This window comes from Falco punctatus (assembly GCF_963210335.1).
Source record: "Falco punctatus genome assembly, chromosome: 3".
Classification (NCBI taxonomy): domain Eukaryota; kingdom Metazoa; phylum Chordata; class Aves; order Falconiformes; family Falconidae; genus Falco; species Falco punctatus.
In genome coordinates, this window is record NC_137582.1 from 102,390,571 (window position 1) to 102,411,109 (window position 20,539).

General features: G+C 42.2%; 1 protein-coding gene and 1 long non-coding RNA gene across 3 annotated transcripts in view; both read left to right on the plus strand.

Moving 5' to 3' along the window:
* The first annotated feature begins 6,391 nt into the window (after positions 1–6,391).
* The window catches only part of ATP9B (ATPase phospholipid transporting 9B (putative)), a 167,025-nt gene continuing 152,877 nt past the window's right edge, over positions 6,392–20,539 (plus strand). Inside the window, exon 1 of one of the 2 annotated variants that reach the window (XM_080380331.1) lies at positions 6,392–6,976. In XM_080380331.1, the coding sequence (XP_080236457.1) occupies positions 6,882–6,976 (95 nt within the window). In that variant the 5' untranslated portion in view covers positions 6,392–6,881. The remainder of the gene's footprint in view (positions 6,977–20,539) is intronic. The other variant, XM_080380332.1, reaches the window with a different exon arrangement.
* Positions 6,983–9,467, plus strand: LOC308060974. The gene is made up of 2 exons (XR_013927000.1): positions 6,983–7,475; positions 8,609–9,467. It is a non-coding gene; the product is annotated as an uncharacterized lncRNA (long non-coding RNA).

Consider the following 20,539-nt stretch of genomic DNA (forward strand, 5'->3'; position numbering starts at 1 on the left):
AATTTGTGGGAGCAGAAAGATTCTCTGATTCCCACTTTTCTGAAGAGCTTCTCCCTTGACCCTTCCCCTGCTTTCCTCTTGCCAGCAACCTTCCAACTCAAAGGTGCAATCTGCACATTTCCCTCTTTTTCATTCTTTCCTTTCAGTATTAGCAGTCTTGAAAAATTAATTTAATAAATTTCCCTGGAATCTGTACAAGACATGGACTCCTACTCCTTTCATAGAAAGTCAAATTGGGGTTACAAAAATCTTCCTTTTAACCAAAAGATGGATAAGTGGCCAGCCACAACTGACCGTCCTATCAACCGTACATTTGTACACACAGCCTACAAAACACACAGTGTGTTTTATTTCTCTTCCCTTAGCTGTTTGTTTCAATCTAGTTTTGTCTGTTGGGTTGTTGCATCTTGTACCTATAATTTTGGTTATATAATTATTTTCACTAACATCACAGACTATGACTCCATGCCTCTGTAGTCCAAGAAATCAGATCCTGGTAACTTGGATCTCTATGTATTTCAGACCTTACGTATTATTCCTAACCAAGGCACTACAAATAGGTATGATCACTGCTGATTTTCTGGATAACCTATTTTGTCTGCTATATGAAGTACATATTCCTGCTCAGTCTTAAGGCTCTTCACAAGAAACATCTTCCACAAATACTGTGTTTGGGTGCCAGTTCTTCCAGATTTAGGTAAGTCAAACCGAGATGAGAACATTGCAAGCTGCAGGTAACTTGTGTTGGCAGCCTGCTCAGCCTTCATCCTGCTATTTTGCCTGCAGACCACAGCTGATGTTCTTCATCCAGTATTGCTGAGGGCAGCCCTGGTCTCATTTTGCATTATGGAAGGAAGCTGACCCTTCCTAGTTCTGAAAAAGAGCAGTGAGACCATTTTTTTTTCATTTATGGGGAATTCCCTGAGGAATGGGAGAAAATTTTTGCAAATTACACAAGCAGACAAAAGCCACGGGAGTGACCTGCTGGTTAGTGATGGGAAGCAATCTCTCAGTGGGAAATAACGAGTTGAGCAGGGAAAGACTGCTGTTTGATGCAACAGTGGGGAAGAAGCTTGAGGGAGGACAGAGAGAAACATGACATGGAAAGTGATGAGCTGGGAAAATGATCTCTTCAGCTCATTCTGAGTTGATCTGATCCCAGTACCAGAAAAAGGGTGTGGTAACCAGTCATGAGGCTAAGAATGTGTAAAATTTTGTTTCCTCTATGGGTAAGAGATGCTATACAGGGAAAATCGGTAAGATTCAAACTGCTGGCTGGGGTGAAAAAGAGATGACGTCTAGGTGTTAACAGGTGCCAGATCTGACCGGCTAAAAGGACTGAGAGCAAACGGGTTTCGGAGGCAGGTCTAGGGAAATCAGAAACCTTTTTGCTATGAGCCTGAGCTGATGGCTGGGGCAGACATAAAGAGATAGCAGAGAAAGAGGAGATTTTAAGTAATTTCTGACTTTTGAAGGATATGCTATACAAGACACTAAGTATTTTGTCACTTATCATCTGGGAACTTTATTCTTCATTTGCTTCTGTATAGCTCTCCAAACAAAGACCCCCTAATCCCACTTGAAGCTTTTGGTCACTATTGTAACAGCAACTGCAAAAGGAAACCAGATCCAGTGAGCCCGACACCAGCAACCACAACCAGGTACTCACGTTTACACTTGGGCCCTGTTTGTCCTTCCATGACCTTTTCCAAAGTGCTGAAACAACACAAAATTTGTAATTAAATCATGGGTGCATTTTCTTTCCATTTGAAGGAGTAGTTACACCAGCTGTATTTATTTATTTGAAAGATCAACAGCATGGAATTTGATAAATAGACCCACTGAGGACACTGAAAAAAATCACATCCTCTCAAAGTGCTGCTGTGCTTTGCTGTTCATTTTTCACCACAGATCATAGAAATATTTTGTTGGTTACTCTCTAGTTTTAAAAGAAGACCAGAAGTTGGTAAGCAAGCTCAAAAGTTTTGAGTCCACAGGCTTTTTTTCTCCAATTAACAATAAAAATCTTGCATTGACTTTACATTAATAGATACATTAAGAGGATGAGAAATAGTATCTCAGAAGCTAACTAAAAATTAAAAGGCATGGGATTTTTAAATGTATGTTTAAGCAATTTTTAACTTTAGAGGTTAACATGACTGAAGAAATGCTGCGAACAATTACTAGAAGGTTTTCTCTGAAGGGTCATTCTGAAGCTCAGTAAAATAAAGAGCATTGTGTTTTTAATTTTCTCCTTTTGTTTATCCACAATCAAAAAAGGATAGCTTAAATGAAGGCATGACTGATATTTGTATCAGAAGTCACCAAAGTGTACCTTTGTTTCCAAACCAATTTGATGTAAGTACTCTAAGATTTGCCTGGATTTTTTTGCCTCATCTGTTGCCAAGTGAATTGGTGAAAATGCCTTTTCAGCCAGAGCTGTTATTGGCTAGAAGGTATAACTCCAACACAATCCAAACTACAACATACACATAATTTTGCTGATTGAACTGGGGAAGATATTTCTGGTATTTTATTCTGGAAGGGAGACAGGCTGGAATCCGGGTGAGGGTGGCACATGGCCGGTGTGCAGCCCGTGCTGTGGGACCCACAGTGCAGTGATGGACTGCGGAGGAGGAGCAGGGATTCAGCAGTCCGTAAATCCTGCAGAGATGCAGAGAGTTGACATTTACCAAAGAGAAGACCTTGAAGGAACGTCTGAAAGAAATGTAACAGCTGGGCGCACAATTAATTGACAAACACCGAATGCTGTGAATATTAAAAATAAAATGTGTAGAAACAGAATTTTTATTCTTGCAGTTATGTAGACAACAGTAATTTTTTTAATATGTAAGTAGTGTTTTGTTTCCAGTACCTATTGCATTCCAGTTTGTTTTTATAGTATGGTAATATTTTATATTATTATTTTTACTTCTTGTGGGTGTTTTTAAACTCATTGATTTATATAGATATGTGTGTGTGTGTATATATATATATATATATATATAATTCAGTATAACTGAATTGCCTGTGGCTTCATTGTCTGAAGTAATCTTTTAAAACAAGGACCCTCTCTCAGGGAAAACAGCATCTCCAATTTTGTTCCTTCCCATAGCAAGACAACATTTTGATTTGTTGATATGAAGATACGAAGGCACTGCAATTAGTATTATTAGAAGTGGTAACTGTAGCTCCCTCCGTTTTGTATTTGTTCTGCTCCCTTACTTTGACAGTGTAAGAATTTATTTGGTTTAGTCTTCCTTGCTGCCTTCAGCTCTTCATATAAAGACAACAGGATTATTTCTATGTTGTTGTGCTCAGGTTTTGCCAGAGGTTTGGGGGGGTTTTAAGCCTCGAGGTGTCTTGGACTGATATGCAATTTGCTCAAAATTTGAAAACAGATACTGAGAGCTGGTTCATCACCGATGAAAAAAGTTCCCCAATTAAATGGAAATGCAAGCAGTTTGAAAGATGGGGTGAGAAAATACCTAGTATAAAAGCAACGTAAATTTTGTATCATGTAACATTATGTGAAGCTTACTGAAACTCATTTCTTTTGGTATATATTCAGCTGATTTTAGTACCACTTCCACAGATTTAGTCCTGTATAACTGGGTTTATAATTTAGCTCCAAGAAGGAGAGTGAGGAATGAATTAGCTTCAAACTGTCTTTCATCTCTTGCCCTTACCCTAGCCAGACTGGTGCACAAGCAGGATCAGGAGGGAGGGAGCACTCAACCTTGAACATTTACAGCAGAAGTAGAATGGTAGTGAAAGTATAAATTATTGTAAAATGCCCCCTGGGGACGTCAGGCAGAACTAGCTACACACAGGTTCTGCACCTGTAGTGGGTACATGCAACAAATGCAAAACAGTTTCCACACCAGCTCATTCCTGGTTACACTGAGTTCACGAGACCCATAAATCATAGGTTCTGATCTCTGCCACTTGCTAGAAATGCAAAAAGATGCGGAAAAGAAACACGGAAAGGATGATACAGAAAATTTATTTCAGAATGGTGTTAAATTTACTTATTATCGTAAATGTATGTTATCATGATATTTAAGTGATAAATGTTATTTAGCCTGTGCTTAATATTGAATGCAAAAATGTTTCTTTCTTGAAATGAAAAGCTTTTTTCATACATAAAACCAACACCTGCCTGGGTTGCCTGACTAACAAAATCTGGATCAAAAGCAAGTTTATTCTGTGACTTTTCAGCATTTCTAAAGAGAAAGGGAATATTATTTTCAAAATGTGGGCATGTTTGCTACAGGCATCTTGAAGAGTCCCTAAGTATCGTATGCTGAAGTCCCAATTTTACATTTAAAAATATTTTACATAAATTTTAAGAATTTTCTTTACAAAACCTAAAACATGATTACATGATAATCTAGAGGCAGAAGAACTCAGCGATGATAGATGCCACACAATCAAAATCCCATCCTGAAGAGCTTTTACCATTTTATGAAGATACTGATGCAAAAAGGCAATTAGAGTGATCAAGCAGCTGAATTCATGACAAATTTCCAGCAACAGTCTTAACTGCAAGTTCTAAACATGTATTTGCAGTAAGGAAACTGCATGCATTTAAAATGATAAAAATTCCACTTTGTCATTCTCTTGGCCATTGACTTATTAAGCAACTGTCATTTTCCTCTTCTTAGGCAGCTTTCTGGTTCAAAGCCTCTCTGCACACAGGTAATAGTGAAGTATTTCTCTTTTAAAAACTTAAAGTAGTCATAAATAAAATGATTTACAGACTGCATGAGACTCAGTACAAAATCAAGACTCTAAAGGTATTCATGGTTCCTAATGATTGCCTCATGCTGGGGCATTTGCAAGTCTCCCAATAATAAACCTTTTATTATATATGCTAGATCATGTATTTGTCTATACATACGAAATTTACAAACGTGTACATGTCACTGACTAACAGAAATAGTTACAGACCAAATAACAAATCTGGTAAATAACTAGAAATTTAACCAAATAACCAGAACCGAAGTTCTGCAGAGACAAAAAGATTGGTCTTAGGCTGCTAACTTGTAAATTGATTCTTGTGCTGTTCAAAAACTGCTCTGCCACAGGCTTGAATCAAATAGTAAACCCGAAGAAATCACTTTCATTCTCTTGGCCTCGGTGATCTGCAGCAACCTCTTTAGCCACGTGAGGATTCTGCATACACAGCTGTTGAGGTTTTAAAAGTTGTGAGATGTGCAGACTTGTAATAACGAGGGCGATGAAAGCACCCAGGACTGGCACAGCTCTTCTGCTGAACGTTCTCAGGGTTGTTTGGTTACCCCAGCCCGGAGCCAAGCCCAGGCTGCAGAGCCGGCGGAGGCAGCAGGGCAGCACCGCAGCCTGCCATGGCGGCACCGTGCCCGGCACAGCCAGCCCCGCACCCCACGCAGCGCGGTGACCAGCAGGGACAGGGAGGGGAGTGGTCCTTCCCCTCCACCTGGCCTTGTAAGACTGTACCTGGAATACCACGGCCAGTTTTGGCCCTCTCATTGCCAAGGGACACTGTCATTCTGGAGTGAGTCCATGCAAGGGTGACCCAGATGGTCAGGGGGCTGGAGGACACGATGGCTAAAGAGCGGCGGAGAGCTCAGCCTGGTCAGCTTGGGGTGCAAAAGGCGGATGGGAGGCTGTGGGGCTGAATGGAACCATGTAATGGGATGATACAGAGGAGATGGAGCTAGATAGACTCTTCTGAGGTGCACAGTTATCAGATCAGAAGCAACAGCAACAAGTTGGAATACGGGAAATTCTGATTACGTATTATATCACAAATTTGCTTATAAAACACTGCAACAGGTAGCCCAGAGAAGTTGTGGAAACACTGTGCTGTCCTTAGAGGTGTTCCGATGCTCCACTGCACGTGGTCCTGAACAACCTGCTACCAAACCTGGTGTCTTGGACCAAGGGCTTGATCTAGATGACATCTGGACATCCCTTCCAACCCAAATTAAATTTACATTATTTTATTGATGTACTACAATCAACTTTATAATGTTTATCACAGTTAAAAAACTAAATAAATCCCTTCTCCCTTATGGCATTTCTGAATGTGACCTTTCAGATTGACAGCAAAGCCTTGCTGCATGCCCAGCAGCAGGATTGTTCCCTTTTATTCCCATATGAGTCTTGTACCTCTTGCGTAACCATCGTTCCTGCTTGCCTGGTTCAGCTGCCAGTGCCCCGTGTCTGTTGGTGAGTGCTGGAACCAGGTGACACGCTTAAAGTCAAAATACTGCTTAGAAATTTGTCTTTGGCAAGCTACCCTGGGAGCACCCCAGCTGCCATCAGTCACCACCAACTACTGCAAAACAGCACCAGCCACCACAAACCACCACCAACCGCCATGAACCACCGCCAACCACCATGAACCACCGCCAATCACCACCAACTGCCACAAACCACCACCAACCGCTGCCAACCAGCACCAACCACTGCCAATCACTGCCAACTGCCACCAACCACCGTCAACCACAGCCAACCACTGCCAACCACCACCAACCACTGCCACCTGCCACCAGCCGCTGCCAACCACTGCAGACTACTGCCAACCACCATCAAGCGCCACCAACCACCGCCAACTACCACCAACCGGCATCAGCCGCTGCCAGCCACCACCAAGTGCCACCAGCCTCTGCAAACTGCCACCAACCGGCATCAACCGCTGCAAGCCGTCACCAGCCGCGACCAACCGCCCCCGCCCGGCCGCACGCTATGGCCCCGCCCCTTCCCGCGGCCCCGCCCCGCTGCGTGCGGCGAGGCCCCGCCCCGCGGCGCTTCCTGCCTGCAGGCGTCAGCAGGCGGCCGCCGTGACGTCGGGCCGCGGCCGCAGCGCGCGGGCGGGGGGGGGCGCCCCCAAGATGGCGGACCACATCCCGCTGCACCCCGTGCCGCGCAGCGCCCAGCGCAGAGAGGCCTATTACACCAGCGCCGTCACGGCGCAGAGGCACAACAGGTACGGGCTGCCTCCTTCCCCCCGTCCCCGCACCTCTCACTGCCGGCGGGGCCGTGGGTGCCCCGCGGGGCTCCAGGACCGCCCGCTCGCAGCTCGGGGAGGGCGGGAAGGGGCGGCGGCCCCCCCGTAGGCCGCGCAGGAGGCCGGCGCAGCCCGTGGCGCTGGCGGGCCGCCTCCCCCAGGCCGCGCAGGGCAGCGCGTCCCTCTTCCGCGGGGCGGCGGCGGGGCCGGGGCGGGCGGTGCTGCAGGGCCCGGCGGAGGGTGCGCCGGGCGCCCCGGGCCCTGCCGCGGCCCCGCTCCCGCAGGGCGGCCTGGCCCCGCCGGTGGTGCGCATCCCGGCGGAGTGGCCGCCGTGGGGGTTTCCCGGGCGTCGTTAGTGAAACGGGCTGCGAGGCAGGTGCTGCGGGAGCAGGGAGCGCGGGTGTCGGAGTCACCGTGATTCCGTCGCTGGAGATGTGCCGTGTTGGGGGAGAAGCGGCTCGGAGAGGCCGGCCAGGAGGTCTGCCATCAAACTGAAGTTCTCAGGGAAAGATCAAACGCTTCTTTGCTTCCTGTTATTTCTAGGTGTGCTGTTGTAAGCAAGGAAATACTTTGGTATGGCCATCCGACAGGACTCCCACAGTGCAGGATGTGATTGTATTTAGCTGTTCGAAGGTTTTTTCCTCTCTTCTTGGTTTTTGTACAACTCTGGTTGTGGACACAAGGACTGGAGGGAGCAGTTGTAGGATCTGAAGTAAATGGACTTACTAAAAACAGAATAGTTGATGCTGTTCTTCTTACTCAAATACAGTAATAAATTCGTTTCATCATGAATAGCATGTTTATTTCTTTGTCCAAATGGAGTAACTAACAGAAAAGTCAGTTTTAAATAATGTGAAATAAGTTAGGCCTAAATTATGTTGTCTTGATTATTGAAGTAGTCAACAGTATTTTTTGTTTTATGAATATTCAGGAGCTTGTGGGGCAGTCTGCCGTAGTAGTTATTTTCCCAATCTTGCTAATATTGGAACGTCTGGCAATTTGTGGTAGATCTGCTCTCTGTTTTGAGGTGGGGCAGTGTTGTTGCCATCCCTGTTCCTCAGCGAATTGAAGCAGGGGAAGCTCTTGCTGGAATCTGTAAGGTACTCAGTAGATATTGTGCCTTGGAGAAGAAGCGAAAGGGGAGGATTATGTAGGCAAAAACTTAGTCCAGACCATGGGAGCTATCAGGTAGTTCTATTGTAGGTTACCCAGGAGTGTTTTGGTGATTTGAAAAATGCTGTAGATATGACGAGTTAAGTTCATAAATCAGGTAGGTACCCAGGTACAAATACCAACCTCTTCACTCACTTTTAATTCTTTGTTGTTCTTAAGGTGAGTAGGTTGGTCATTTTTCTTCAAGAATACCATGCCTTGGATTTGTGAGAGCATCTGTTGTGTGCTTTGGGTGGTGTCCTATGGACCTGTAACAAAAGCATGGGAATGCTGGTGTAGATTGTACCACAGGTGTCTTGTGTAGAGTCAAAGAGGAAATACAGCAGTGCAGATAGTTGAAGTAAACTCGTAAATCTTATGACTCTAAGCTTGAAATTGAACTACAGCTCCTGTGTCTTTATGAATGATTCATCTTGCTTTTCTAATCTTTATCTTCAGCACAGACTTTGAAGAAGCCTTGCATTCCTGTGGAAACTGCAGCAAAGGTCCTGATGTTGCAGATACTTATAAGAGTGTTGAAGTGAAGTCACTGAGGTCTCTGATATGCAGAAAGTTAACACGTGCATATATTTATATATATGTGGTATATGTGGATTTTGCCTAGAACACTATAATTCATACTTCTGAAGATGTCTAGAAACAAATTCCCATTAAAATATAATAGAGTTGGTATTTCAGGTTTAATCCGGTACTGTGATTTCTGGGCCCTCGAGTCTTTGACTCGCTGTGATTTATTTCTTCAGTGAAGAACTTAGTGTCTTCTGGAAGTCTTGTACACAGATCCTTTACTTCAGCGTGGTAGTATTTTTTTAACTCAAATTGATTGCCCTGCTACTGTGTAACATCAGTTAATACAACTCATCAGTTGCTAGCCTTTAGTGGCCCCAAAGCTAATTTGTAGGATGACTTCTTTTGCTTGAGCTAAGCAGTCTGTAGGAGTCTTTTGCCAGTGTTGCTGTAGTTTGCCTGCAGTGACGACAAAGACTTTCTCATTCGATGTCATTCATGTGTTATTGTCCTTCATGTGCTTTTGAGATTATTTTGGCAGAGTGATAGTGTGTATTTTAAAGCTGGAATATGTTTTTCCCACACAGCTAAAGAAACTTTGACAATATACACCTGAGATTGTACACTTCTGTATAAAATCATAGCCAGTTAAGAATGTCCCTGGATGTACTTCATATATAAACATGACAAGATTAATGTATTTTATATATATTCACTTTGTGTATTTTAAGGCCTGTTTAAAAAAAATTAAAAATACATATTAAATGTTACCTGTGGTTCAATGAACACATATATCCTGTTCTGCTTTTATTTCTGATGTTTAAGGGCAACTTATTACTTATGCAGTAGGAATTCAGTTTTTTTGTCTTCTGCCATCTTCCCCTACCTCAGCTGGACAGAGAGCTGTTTGTGTGCTACTGATAGAAATTCAGGAAATCTATCTTGAAGTAAAAGGTTGTTTATCTTCAAATACTTAAAAAAGACTTGGTATTGTTTAATATATTCAACTTGAATAGTTGTAGAAAGCTTGGGGAAAAGGAAGCAATTGATTCAGCACTTGTTTCAGCACTTTGTCCTTCAGCACGAAGGATCTGCTATCTACAGGAAAAATAGCTGCTGCTTTTTGTTTACACTGTGAAGGTAAAAGGGGACCAGAGAACGTTCAGAATAATCTGAAATGTGCAGTGAGAATTAACACACTTGTTCTCCTATGTTAGACTTGTATTTGCCATCATCAGCCCCTGAGTAATCATCTGCTAAAGCAGGGAGAAAGTCAGCTTCTGTGTCTGTGGTGTCCTGTGAGGTCGATGAAGGAAAGCAAGAAGCCTGGTGGAACACTGAAGCTGATAAGGGGTTAAAGAGTAGTCAACCCTCATGTATCCATAAGCAAAATACCTGATTTGTTGAGGTGTCCTGCACTTGGCTGCTGTCAGGGTATGCTTGCATTTGGCCTAATAGGGCTAAGGGGTGAGGTGTTGGGACTCTTGAGCTGGTACAAAAAACCCAGGTCTTGCTAGCTGTGTCCGATATCACCTAAGTTCAGTTGCACTCCCAGCTATTCACAAAGGCGATGTCATGAGAAACACTTACTGGAAGGAATCCTCCAGCCTGATTATTCATAGTATGGGTCACAGTAGTGTACTTGGGAATGACCGCACTAGATACAGTAGGCAGTTGTGGTAGGGCAGGTTGTGGAACAGATCCACAACAGATCTGCTGCTATTGCTTGTCCTAGTGGTTTGCTCACTGATGAGCAGCTCTGTTTTAGGGGGACTAGATATACTATTTGTTTTTTGAATTCTTTTTCTTTTATTAGTGAAAAAGAAAATTACATGAGAAGGGAAGAGGAACAAGATAATAGGTTAATGTATCCTTTGTTCAGGTAAACACAGGGTACTTGTTGCTTAACAGCTGGTGGACTCTAGTTTGTTTCACGTGGAATATACATAATAGAAAAAAATAGCCTGTTCCAGCAAAATGGAGAGCAAGTCTGCAGAACTCAGAGTTCGCTGAGAATTCCTGTGTTTCCCTGGTACTTACAAATGTCAAACAAATTTTCGTATTGCACAGAAAGTAAGATGATTTGATGTAGTATTACTGTTCCAAAGCTTTTCATTTAAATGAAAGCTGTTCCCGGCAATCTTGTAGTCCTGGTTACGATTTCTGAAGGTTTTTGGCTAGATTTCACAGTGAACCACCAAAAAATAGACACATACAAGTGTCAGCAGATAATACGAGATGTGTGTACAGGAATTCTGTGATTTCTTTAATTTCTGATGTTGTCTGAAGTGAATTTTGTTAAAATGCTTTTATACCTGGTGCCCAGTTTCAGTTGTTTTAGAAGCATGTGTTCCAGTTCTGAACTACAGTGTGACTTCCATAGTTCAGATGTTATTCTTCATATTCCAGTGGTAAATTATGTACCAGGTTTTGATATTTTAAGAGTAATAATTAAGAATAAAAACTTCCCCAAATAAACGAATGTTATTTGTTGAGACCATGTAACAGTCAGAGCTAACAGGACCTAACATCTCTTGTACAATGGTGTTTATGGAAAGCTCATAACTCATTTTGCTGTAACTGTGGGTCTGGAAAGCCTTGCAAAATGTCCATATATGTTCAAAAAAATGAATGTTGATGTGTGTCGGTAGACTTTACCTGTTGCATGGGTTGTATGCAGCGATACTTGTTATTTCTTGTGGCTTTTATAAAATGTTGCATCTTTTTCCCTAGGTACATCTGAATGTTTAGCGCATACGTTCCTACAATATTTGGGCAGAGTTTTACAGGTTTCATTTTGATCTGCTCTTCTCCCCCATGTACCTGTTAATTGAATGGCTCTACAGATTTCATTGTGAAAATGAGTTTGAAACTGACAGATGAGTCTGAAGGATTGACAATATTGACATTAATTTTAACTTTAACATAGCTTCTGTGATAAAGCATTCTGAAGATGGGACTGAATTTACTTTTTGAACATCTGTGTTTTAAAACTGCTGTTGCAAAGTGACAGTAACTTCTTCAAACATGTTGTTTGACCAGAAGCAATAGGTTGTTTAGTCCAGAAACATAAACTGTAAATGCTTGTTACTTTTTTTGTAGAAATAGCATAGTTAATACTGTAAGTAAGCAACTGTGGGAGTGTGCGGGCATGGGTACTGCATGTTAGCAGGCTGCATGGCAACACTTGCACTTGCTCATGGAGGAAGCTTATAACATCATCCTGGGTTTTGTGATGCTTGAAATCAGAGCCCCTGTGGCTTGGGAGGTTTTTTCCTCTCTGACACGCATACAGAACTGGCAGCTAAGTGGACACACTATTACAGATTAGTCTAATCCACTTGCCTGTAGGACAGAAATTTTCTTTGCTGGAGGTAGCAAATCAAAGTGAGATGTATAGGTCATTTCTGTGATACCAAAAATTGCAAATTTTACAGGTTCAGCTGATACCTTCCTAGAAATGTCATGAACTCTGAACAACCAGAAGTGGTATTCCTGATGTTTTATGTTACAGCTACTGATTTATAGATGTTGAAGTGTATTGGAAGTCAGAACATGTTAAAATGCACAGCTATATGTTATGCTGATCTATTGAAGTGTTCATTCAAATACGTCTCTTATCTTTTGTTTCAGCATAAGAAGGAATGAATCAAATGTGGTGCAAAGAAATCTTAGAAACTGTAGTTAGGACAATTGTCTGTGCTGTTAATGCCATTCTTGCAAAGTAGATCAATCATGTATGTCCTTTTGTTCTTTTTACAGGACTGTTGCCCCCCTGATTTTTACTGACTTCACCTGAGATTCAAAGTGTTTGTCTCTTGTAAAGCAAAAACTTCTTTGCAATAAAAAAAAAAAGTCACTGTTTTGCAGGATTTACCATCCTTTGTCATTAGCCTTTCCTGAATTGTGGTTTTGGACAGAGATTCACTCCTGTTTGGAACTGTATCACTGAGTAATTTTTGGGCTGAATCTGAGATGCCATCTCTTAATTCACATTCTTCCAGCAGGGTTGTTTGCATGGCACCTTTGTAGTTGGGGTGTTATATTTGTATAACAGTGGTTGGGACAGCGCTTTAAAAATTCTCTCAAGTTAAGTACCACTAGTTTTTAGAAAAAGAAATTAGCTGTGCAGCTTTTTTTGTACCTTCTCAGTGTATTGTTCTATGCCCGTTGTTCACGTGTTCATGTCCCTGGATTGGGTGTTGCTTTGTTTGCTGAAGGCTTTATTCATAGGTTAATACTGCTTGTTGGGACGAGAACCTGATTTAGGAGACGTGTAGATTCTGAGATTTTTGCCTGGGTTAAAGCAGTTTGATATATAACTTTTGAAAAATGACCTTGCTGTGTGTTAAAGTTTTTCAGAGCTTTTATGCAGTGTGTGTTGGCATTGTTATTTTAGTTTCTGTGGCTTTTATTTTTCAGAGCAATCTTTGATTTAATGATGCAGGTAAGCACAGTACATGCATATAGAGCTGCTCACAATAGCAACTGTAAAATATTTTTGCATACAATAACACTGTCATTGGTGTCATACCTGAGAAGTAGTTTGTAATACTTTTGTCTGCATACATAAATTTTTATGATATAAGAGCTTTTAAGTGATTTTAGTAATTAAATGCTGTTCTTTGACTTGACATTGTTTAGAACTGTGTATTTGGAAAAAAAAAGTCCCTATGTTTATTTTCTGTATTTTTTTCTCACATGATTTCTGTGTTTTTTCTCACACCAAGATAGGTTTATAGACAGTCCTAATCTTTAGCATGATGAGGCAAAACATGTTTGAGAACTTTGAATTGTTATTGCTGGTGATACTGTCTTGCAGTGAGCACACATGTGTATTTGTGTACAGCAGAATAAACTTTGTAAATATATTTCTAAGGTGGTTTGTGTTTAAGCTGTTGGTTTTGCCTGCCTTTCTGGTTTGTATCTGTAGTATCTAAATACAGTGATTTGCGGCATTGCTTGGGCAGGCATTTGGATTGCTAAGAACAGGGAGAGAAAACCATTGATCGGGCTACAATGTCAATAACAATACTCTGTGACAGTGATGAAATGGCCCTGTTGTTGTGATCAATGACGTATCCTACTAATTAAAAATAGGGTTCTGTTGAATGTAGATGATGTTTCCTCAGGTCCTGCTGCGTGTTTAGGTATTTCTGGTATGTATTTGTTAAAAACAGAGACTCATCTTGTCATGGGTACCTTACATTAGGATATGCATATTGCTTTGTAAGGTGAGCAAAGGTGACTAAGGAAGGGTGCCTTTTTTCATGAAGGCTCCATTACTTCATTATGCAGATCTTCTGAACTAGCTTCATCTGTACATCTGGTAAGAAAGTGTGAGGTAGGAAAGAGAGAAGGCAAACAGCTTTCAGAATGTTTGCTTTATGGAAGTTCTGGTAGAACCTGTAGTATCTGTGATTTAAGCAACTTTGATAAGCTATTGATGAAAGGGAGCTGCCTTGGTAATAACCGTGTTAGTCTGCTTTTAGACCTTTATCTCAACGGATGTAAAGAGTTTTCCCTTAGTTCTGCATGGCAGAAGATACCAGCTTTTTTTTTTTCCCTTTTTTTTTAATTGTAGTGGTTGATCAAAAATACTGCCTTGTGTGTTTTTCAGAATATCTCTCAGCATCATTTGTAAAAGGCTGGGGCAACTTGATTTATTTGGCCATATTGCAGTAAATACGCATCTCAGTGACATACGCAGCCATCAGCTTGCCTCCATACAGTAGAAGTATTTTTTCCTTCTGTTCTGTTGTGCATGTTTGTCCATTGGACTATGATGGGAGTGCTGTGATAGGTTTTCAGAGATCCTGGTATGCAAGAACCTAAAAAGCAAACCTAACTATTGAAACTGGATATAAATGGATATAAATTTGTAATAGGATTATTTTGTGTGTGTGTATATATATATTTGTTTTTTAGGATGGGATTTGGATTCAGAGACTTCCCAAGTAATGCTGATTAGGGGGTGCTCTTGCATTAGAGGCACAGCTAGAGCTAAATAGGGACAAATAATGGCAAGCTCTAATGAATTCTAAAAACTTCTGGAATAGCTTTTCCGTGTTTTGGAGGAAGAGTTTAAAGGAAATCCTTTAAATTTCATGTGCTTACCTGTAGGAGAAATTTCCATTTTCCCCTTCTATTGTAATCTAGGAACAATTTGCTGTGTAGTTTAACTCAGTTTACTCCTGTGAAAGCATAGAGGTGTTTGAAATTAGAGGGGGGAAAGGTAACTGCCAATCTTTAGAAATGCAGAAGAATATTTGAAAGAAATAAGTATTTGTAATTTGATTTTTCTGAGGTAGGTAGCTTCTAGCAAAGCAATCTGTTTTATGGATACACTGGATATTTGAGTAAGAGGAACAGTTATATGAAAATGTTGTATACTTATAAGCATGGTTATGGATGAATGTACATTTAATAAAATTTTTCCTGCTGCTGTGCAGTTTCGTGGGATTTTCTTCTTTGACACAGGACAGGATCTGAACAGTGACAGCGGCCTACAGGCACAGACAGGCAGCCTACAGCAGTGGCTGCTTTAGTGGTTTGTCCTTTAATATATAAATATGCCTGTCCCTTTCTTCATTATTCCTTGTACTGCACCTTTACTATTTGGCAGTCTCCTTCTTTACCTCCAGGCTGGGAAGGTGTTTGCCGAGGTTAACGCTTGGAGGAATAGCTGCAGGTAGAGCAAGGGTATGGCTGGGTAGTTTGTGCTTGCCTCCGTCTTTCCTTTGCCTGTGATCACAAGCAGAGGGAGTCCTGTGGCTGGCAGCAGCCGCTGAGCCGAATCGCCAGCGCTTGGTGGGATGGGATGGGGTTATAGTGCAAGCGGTGGTAACTCAGCTGCCAGTAACTGGTCTTTCTCAGCTTTTCTATTCAGATGCTCAGTTGGAGCTTTTTCCACAGCTGCTTCTTTTCCACGCTACTCTGCTTCCCACAGCCATCTCTTATTTCCAAGTCCTGTGTATGCTTGTGGCCACAAATTTCTTTTCCCTGCCTCATTAGGCTTGAGAAATACTACTTGAAGACATCATCTTTGTTTTTACTTCTTGTGAATTATGGTATATAGCACAAGTGATAGGCAACAAGAAAACAGTAATTATGCAGTATCTGACACAGTGCTTCTATCCTATCTGGGTCTTTTAAGCAGACACATAGCAAAATCCATCAGATACTCTTCTGCATTTGTCAAGTGAATAAAACCAGAAAAACATGCAGTCGTCATCACCCTGCCCCTTGCAGCTTCTTTCTGCACCCTTGAACACTGCTCTTTTCGAACAATGGAAAGGTGGCAGAAAATACAGAAATAGTTATGGATCTAGATAGGTGGCTGGATTAGGTATAAATGAATTAAAATGGTTTCCATTACCAGTTGTGGCACCCATGGAACTCTGCAGCCGCATCTACTCTGGCAAACAGCCATCAAAGGGGAGCGATGTAGGTACAGTGACTTGAGGCATCATTTTCACAGCAGATGTTTATATCAAGATTTCATTTAGAAGGTTTTATTGTACATGGTTTCCTTTCACTTAAATGTGTTAAATGGTATTCCTAATAGTAGTCAGATTTTTGTTGAAGTTGTTTAATATTAATGTTCCTTTTTCCTTGAGAAGCCATATTTTTGTCAAGATAGTTGTCTTCATACCTGATATAGTAGCACTCATGCTGAGAGTTTTGACGTCTTCACTCTGACTTCTTTATTCACGTTGCTTTCAGTGCTTCCCTATTCTCAGGTTTCTAGGATTATACTTAATTGATTTGTCACTCAAGGAAAATCAGCACTTCAGGCAATTAAGTGCAGAAAAATACTAGGTAACAAAGACATACAATTTTTTATCCTCATCCTAGATGTGAAAAATCCATTATTCATTATCTTATTGTTTTTAAATACTGAGCTACAATTTTCCAACATAATAGCAAAATTGCTTTTGAAACAGAATAAATTGCTTGCTGGTTCAGAGACTGTATTTTGAAGTCAGGATTACTAAACATGATGGTGCTTATGTTCATTATCTTCGCTACTTGGTGAAGCTCCATATTTAAAAGTGCAAACCTAGATACCAGTTGTGAAAAAAAATATGTTTATAATATAATGGCAAAAAGACCTTCAAAGAAATTATGATTAGGACATCAATGTACTGTGCAAATTACCACATTTGCAAGAGTAGATTTCAGCATTCTGCATGTCTGTGAATGTGTTTCTTAGCCAGATCTCTCCCAGAATTCTCCTGCGTTAGCATGTTCCTTCAAGAGGGAGTTTGTTTGCTGTGTTATCTTTGTATGTACAGGATATTTTCTGAATCGGACACTTGTTAACTTTGTACAGAAGTAAAAGGGATCTGTTACTTTGACATATCTTACTGTCTGCTCTGGTACAGCTAGCAGATTGTGATTTCACTGGATGGTTTTACAAATATACCATTAATTGTTTGGATGTCTAAAAGCAGAACACAATGCAACAGAAAGCTCTATATTAAAACTGTGATAATGTAATTTGCAAATTTAACAAGGAGAGATTATAAAAACATTGAATGTGTATCTGTTTAAACATAGGCCTGGCTTACTGGAAGTCTTAGCATAAAGTAACCTCGTAAGTTTTTTCTAAGTGGTGATTTTATTATCTAGTGTTAAAATTAGTCTAGTCTTAAAAGTAATCCGTATGATTTAGTATAATATAGTTGTTAACCTGTAATAACTGCTCTGTTTTGTGGAGAGAATTTTTTGTATAGTGTTTTTTCTTGATAATTGATAATAATGGGAATAGAAAACATATTGCCAGATTGCCATATTGAATTAAACATCAGATGCAGCTTTTTGCAAACAGCGTTGTTTGTGAAAACCAAGTGTTTCATATTTGTTTTAAACTTTCTTGTTGGTTTTAAATGGGTACTGGTGGCAATAATAGTGAAAGTGTTTACTATGCCATATTTTCACATCATGTAAATCTCTGGGAACTCATAACTTTTAACAAATATATGCAGTTCAGTTTGAAACTTGTGTTTTTCTGCAGTGTGATTGTGCTTTTGACAGATGAAGATTTTTCTTCACAAGGTCTGATATGCTGAAGATTCCAGTACTTGGTTGACTTGCAGCTGGTGGGGATGGGGTGTGTGTATTCGTTCCTAGTTACATATTTTTTTCTAATCTGGTCTGAACACATTGTTAATATCCTGTAATGATGCCCCATACAAAGTGTTTCAAAGGAGGTGCAAAAACTGGGGCATCACCTGCCGACCAGAAGTCGATGTGTGTCTAATGACTGGTTAACTAATAGTGGCTTTGGGTGGTTTGTGGGTTTTTTTCCTTCCTTATTAGATCTTCCTTCTTAACTGTGGTGATACGAATTTATTATATAGCTGTGTAAAATGTGGTGTACTTTTTCAATAGAAGTCTAATACTACAGTACAGTCCCTCCCTCCCTCCTCCCCTCTCTTTTCCAGCATCCAAAAAGGTTAATAACTGCTTTAGTACATTCCTGTATACAACAGGGCACAACACAGAAGATCCAGGGGAAAAGGAAATGGTTTCAGATTTTTGTATTAGATATACAGTAAGATGAGAAAAAGCAAATCGGTGATGGTGCTTTTTCATGTGTCCTGGTGTTTGTAGTGTGACTTTTTAAAATAGTGGGTTGGTGTATGAAGATTTTGGACTGAGTACTGCTCAGAGTGCTGTTTTGTGTCAGCAGAACCACACCCTGCTCAAGCAGGGCCACCTAGAGCTGGTTGCCCAGGATCGTGTCTAGACAGCTTTTAAACATCTCCAACGGTGGAGATACCACAACCTCCCTGGACAACCCTTGCCACTGCTCAGTCATCCTCGTGGTGAAAAGGTGTTTCCTGAGGTTCAGATGGTACCTGTTGTGTTTCAGTTTGTGCGTGTTGCCCCTCATCCTGTGACTGGGCACCACTGAAGAGAGCCTGGCTTGGTCTTTGCAACCTCCCTTCAGGTATTTATAGATGTTGGTAAGATTGTGGCCATGCCTTGTCCTCTACAGGCAGTCCTTGCTCTTTCAGCCTTTCCTCATAAGAGAGATGCTCCAGTCCCTTAATCATCTTCATGGCCCTTCATTGGACTCTCTCCAGTATGTTCGTGTCTCTCTTGCACTGAGGAGCCCAGAACAGGACACAGGAGTCTAGTATGTGGCCCCACCAGTGCTGCATAGAGGGGAAGGATCTCCTCCCTTGATCTGCTGGCAATACTTTGCCTAATGCAGCCCAGGATACTAGTAGCTCTATTTGTGGCAAGGGCACATTGCTAGCTTATGTCCAACCTGGTGTCCACCAGGATCCCCAGGTTCTTTTCTGCCCAGATCCTTTCCAGCTGGGTGGCCCCCAGCACGTACTGGCATGTGAGCTTGTTCCTCACCAGGTGCTGGACTTTTCATTTCTCCTCGCTGAGCTTCCCAAGGTTCCTGTCACCCCATTTCTCCAGCCTGGCAAGTTTGTGCTGGATGGCAGCATGCCATCTGGCCTGTCCGACAGTTCTGGTTTTGTGTCATTTGCCAGCTTGCTGAGGGTACACTGCTCCATCATCCAGATCACTAGCAAAGATGTTAAGCAGGACTGGACCCAGTGTGGACCCCTGGGGTACGCTGCTAGTTACTGGCCTGCAGCTAGACTTTGTCCCGCTGATGAGCACCCACTGGGCCCAGCTGTTCAGCCAGGGTTCAGTCCACCTCACTGTGCTCATCCAGCCTCTGCATCAACAGCTTCTCTGAGGTTTTTGTGGGAGACTGTATCAAAGCCCCTACTGAAGCCCAAGCACTATCCACTGCTCTCATCTATGAAGCCACTCATTTCATCGTGGAAGTTTATCAGGTTGATCAAGCATGGCTTCTGCTTGTTGAAGCTCTGCTGGCTACTCCTGTTGATTTTCTTGTCCTTTGTGACTATGGGAAAGTGTTTCCAGGATGAGCTGCTCCATCACCTTCCCAGGGATCGTGGTCAGACTGACAGGCCTGTAGTTCCCTGCGTCCTCCACCCTGAAGGCAAGGGGGTAGCATTTGCTTTCCTCTGGCCTTCAGTTGTTTCACTCGGTTGCCGTGATTGATGAAGGATCACCGAAAGTGGCCTTGCAGTGACATCTGTGGGCTCCCTTGGCACTCGTGGGTGCCTCCCCTTGGGGCCCACAGGCTTGTGTATATCCAGTTTGCTGAAGTGTTCCCTGACCTGATCCTCATCTTCCTCCTTCCAGCCTTTCCCCCAGCTCCCTGAGACCTGGGACTCCTGAAAGCCAGCCTATTTAGTGCTGAGGTGAAGGCGGCGTTCCGTACCCCAGCCTTTTCCATGTCCTGTGCAGCCAGGTCCTCTCCCTTGTTCGGCAGCGGGCCCACATTTCCCCCAGAGTTCCTCCTGTCACCTGTGTACTCAAAGACTTCTTGTCTTTGACATCCCTGGCCAGATTCAGTTCCATTTGGGATATAGCTTTCCTAGCTTTGTCCCTGGATGCTTGGACAATGTTTGGTTTTTTTAATTCCTCCCAGCTTACTTGCTCCTGTTCTCTGTGTGCTTCCTTTTTGTGTCTGAGTCTGCATGGGAGCTCCTTGTTCATCCCGTCAGGCCTCCTGCCATTTTTTCCTGACTCCCTGTTCATTGGGATGGAAGTCTCTTGAGCTTGGTGGAGCTGGTCCTGGAATACTAACCAGCTTTTTTGGGCCCCTCTTCCCTTTGACGCTTTTCCGATTTGTTCTTTTTGGCCAAGTATCTATAGGCCAGCACTGTGAGCTTGCTTGCCACCTTCCTCCCTGCCCCCAGGATCCTGGACTCCTCCATCCCATGGTCCCTGCAGCCAAGGCTGCCTCTGACCTGCACACCCCCAATGAGCCCCTCCTTGCTGGGTGGGCAGGAGGTC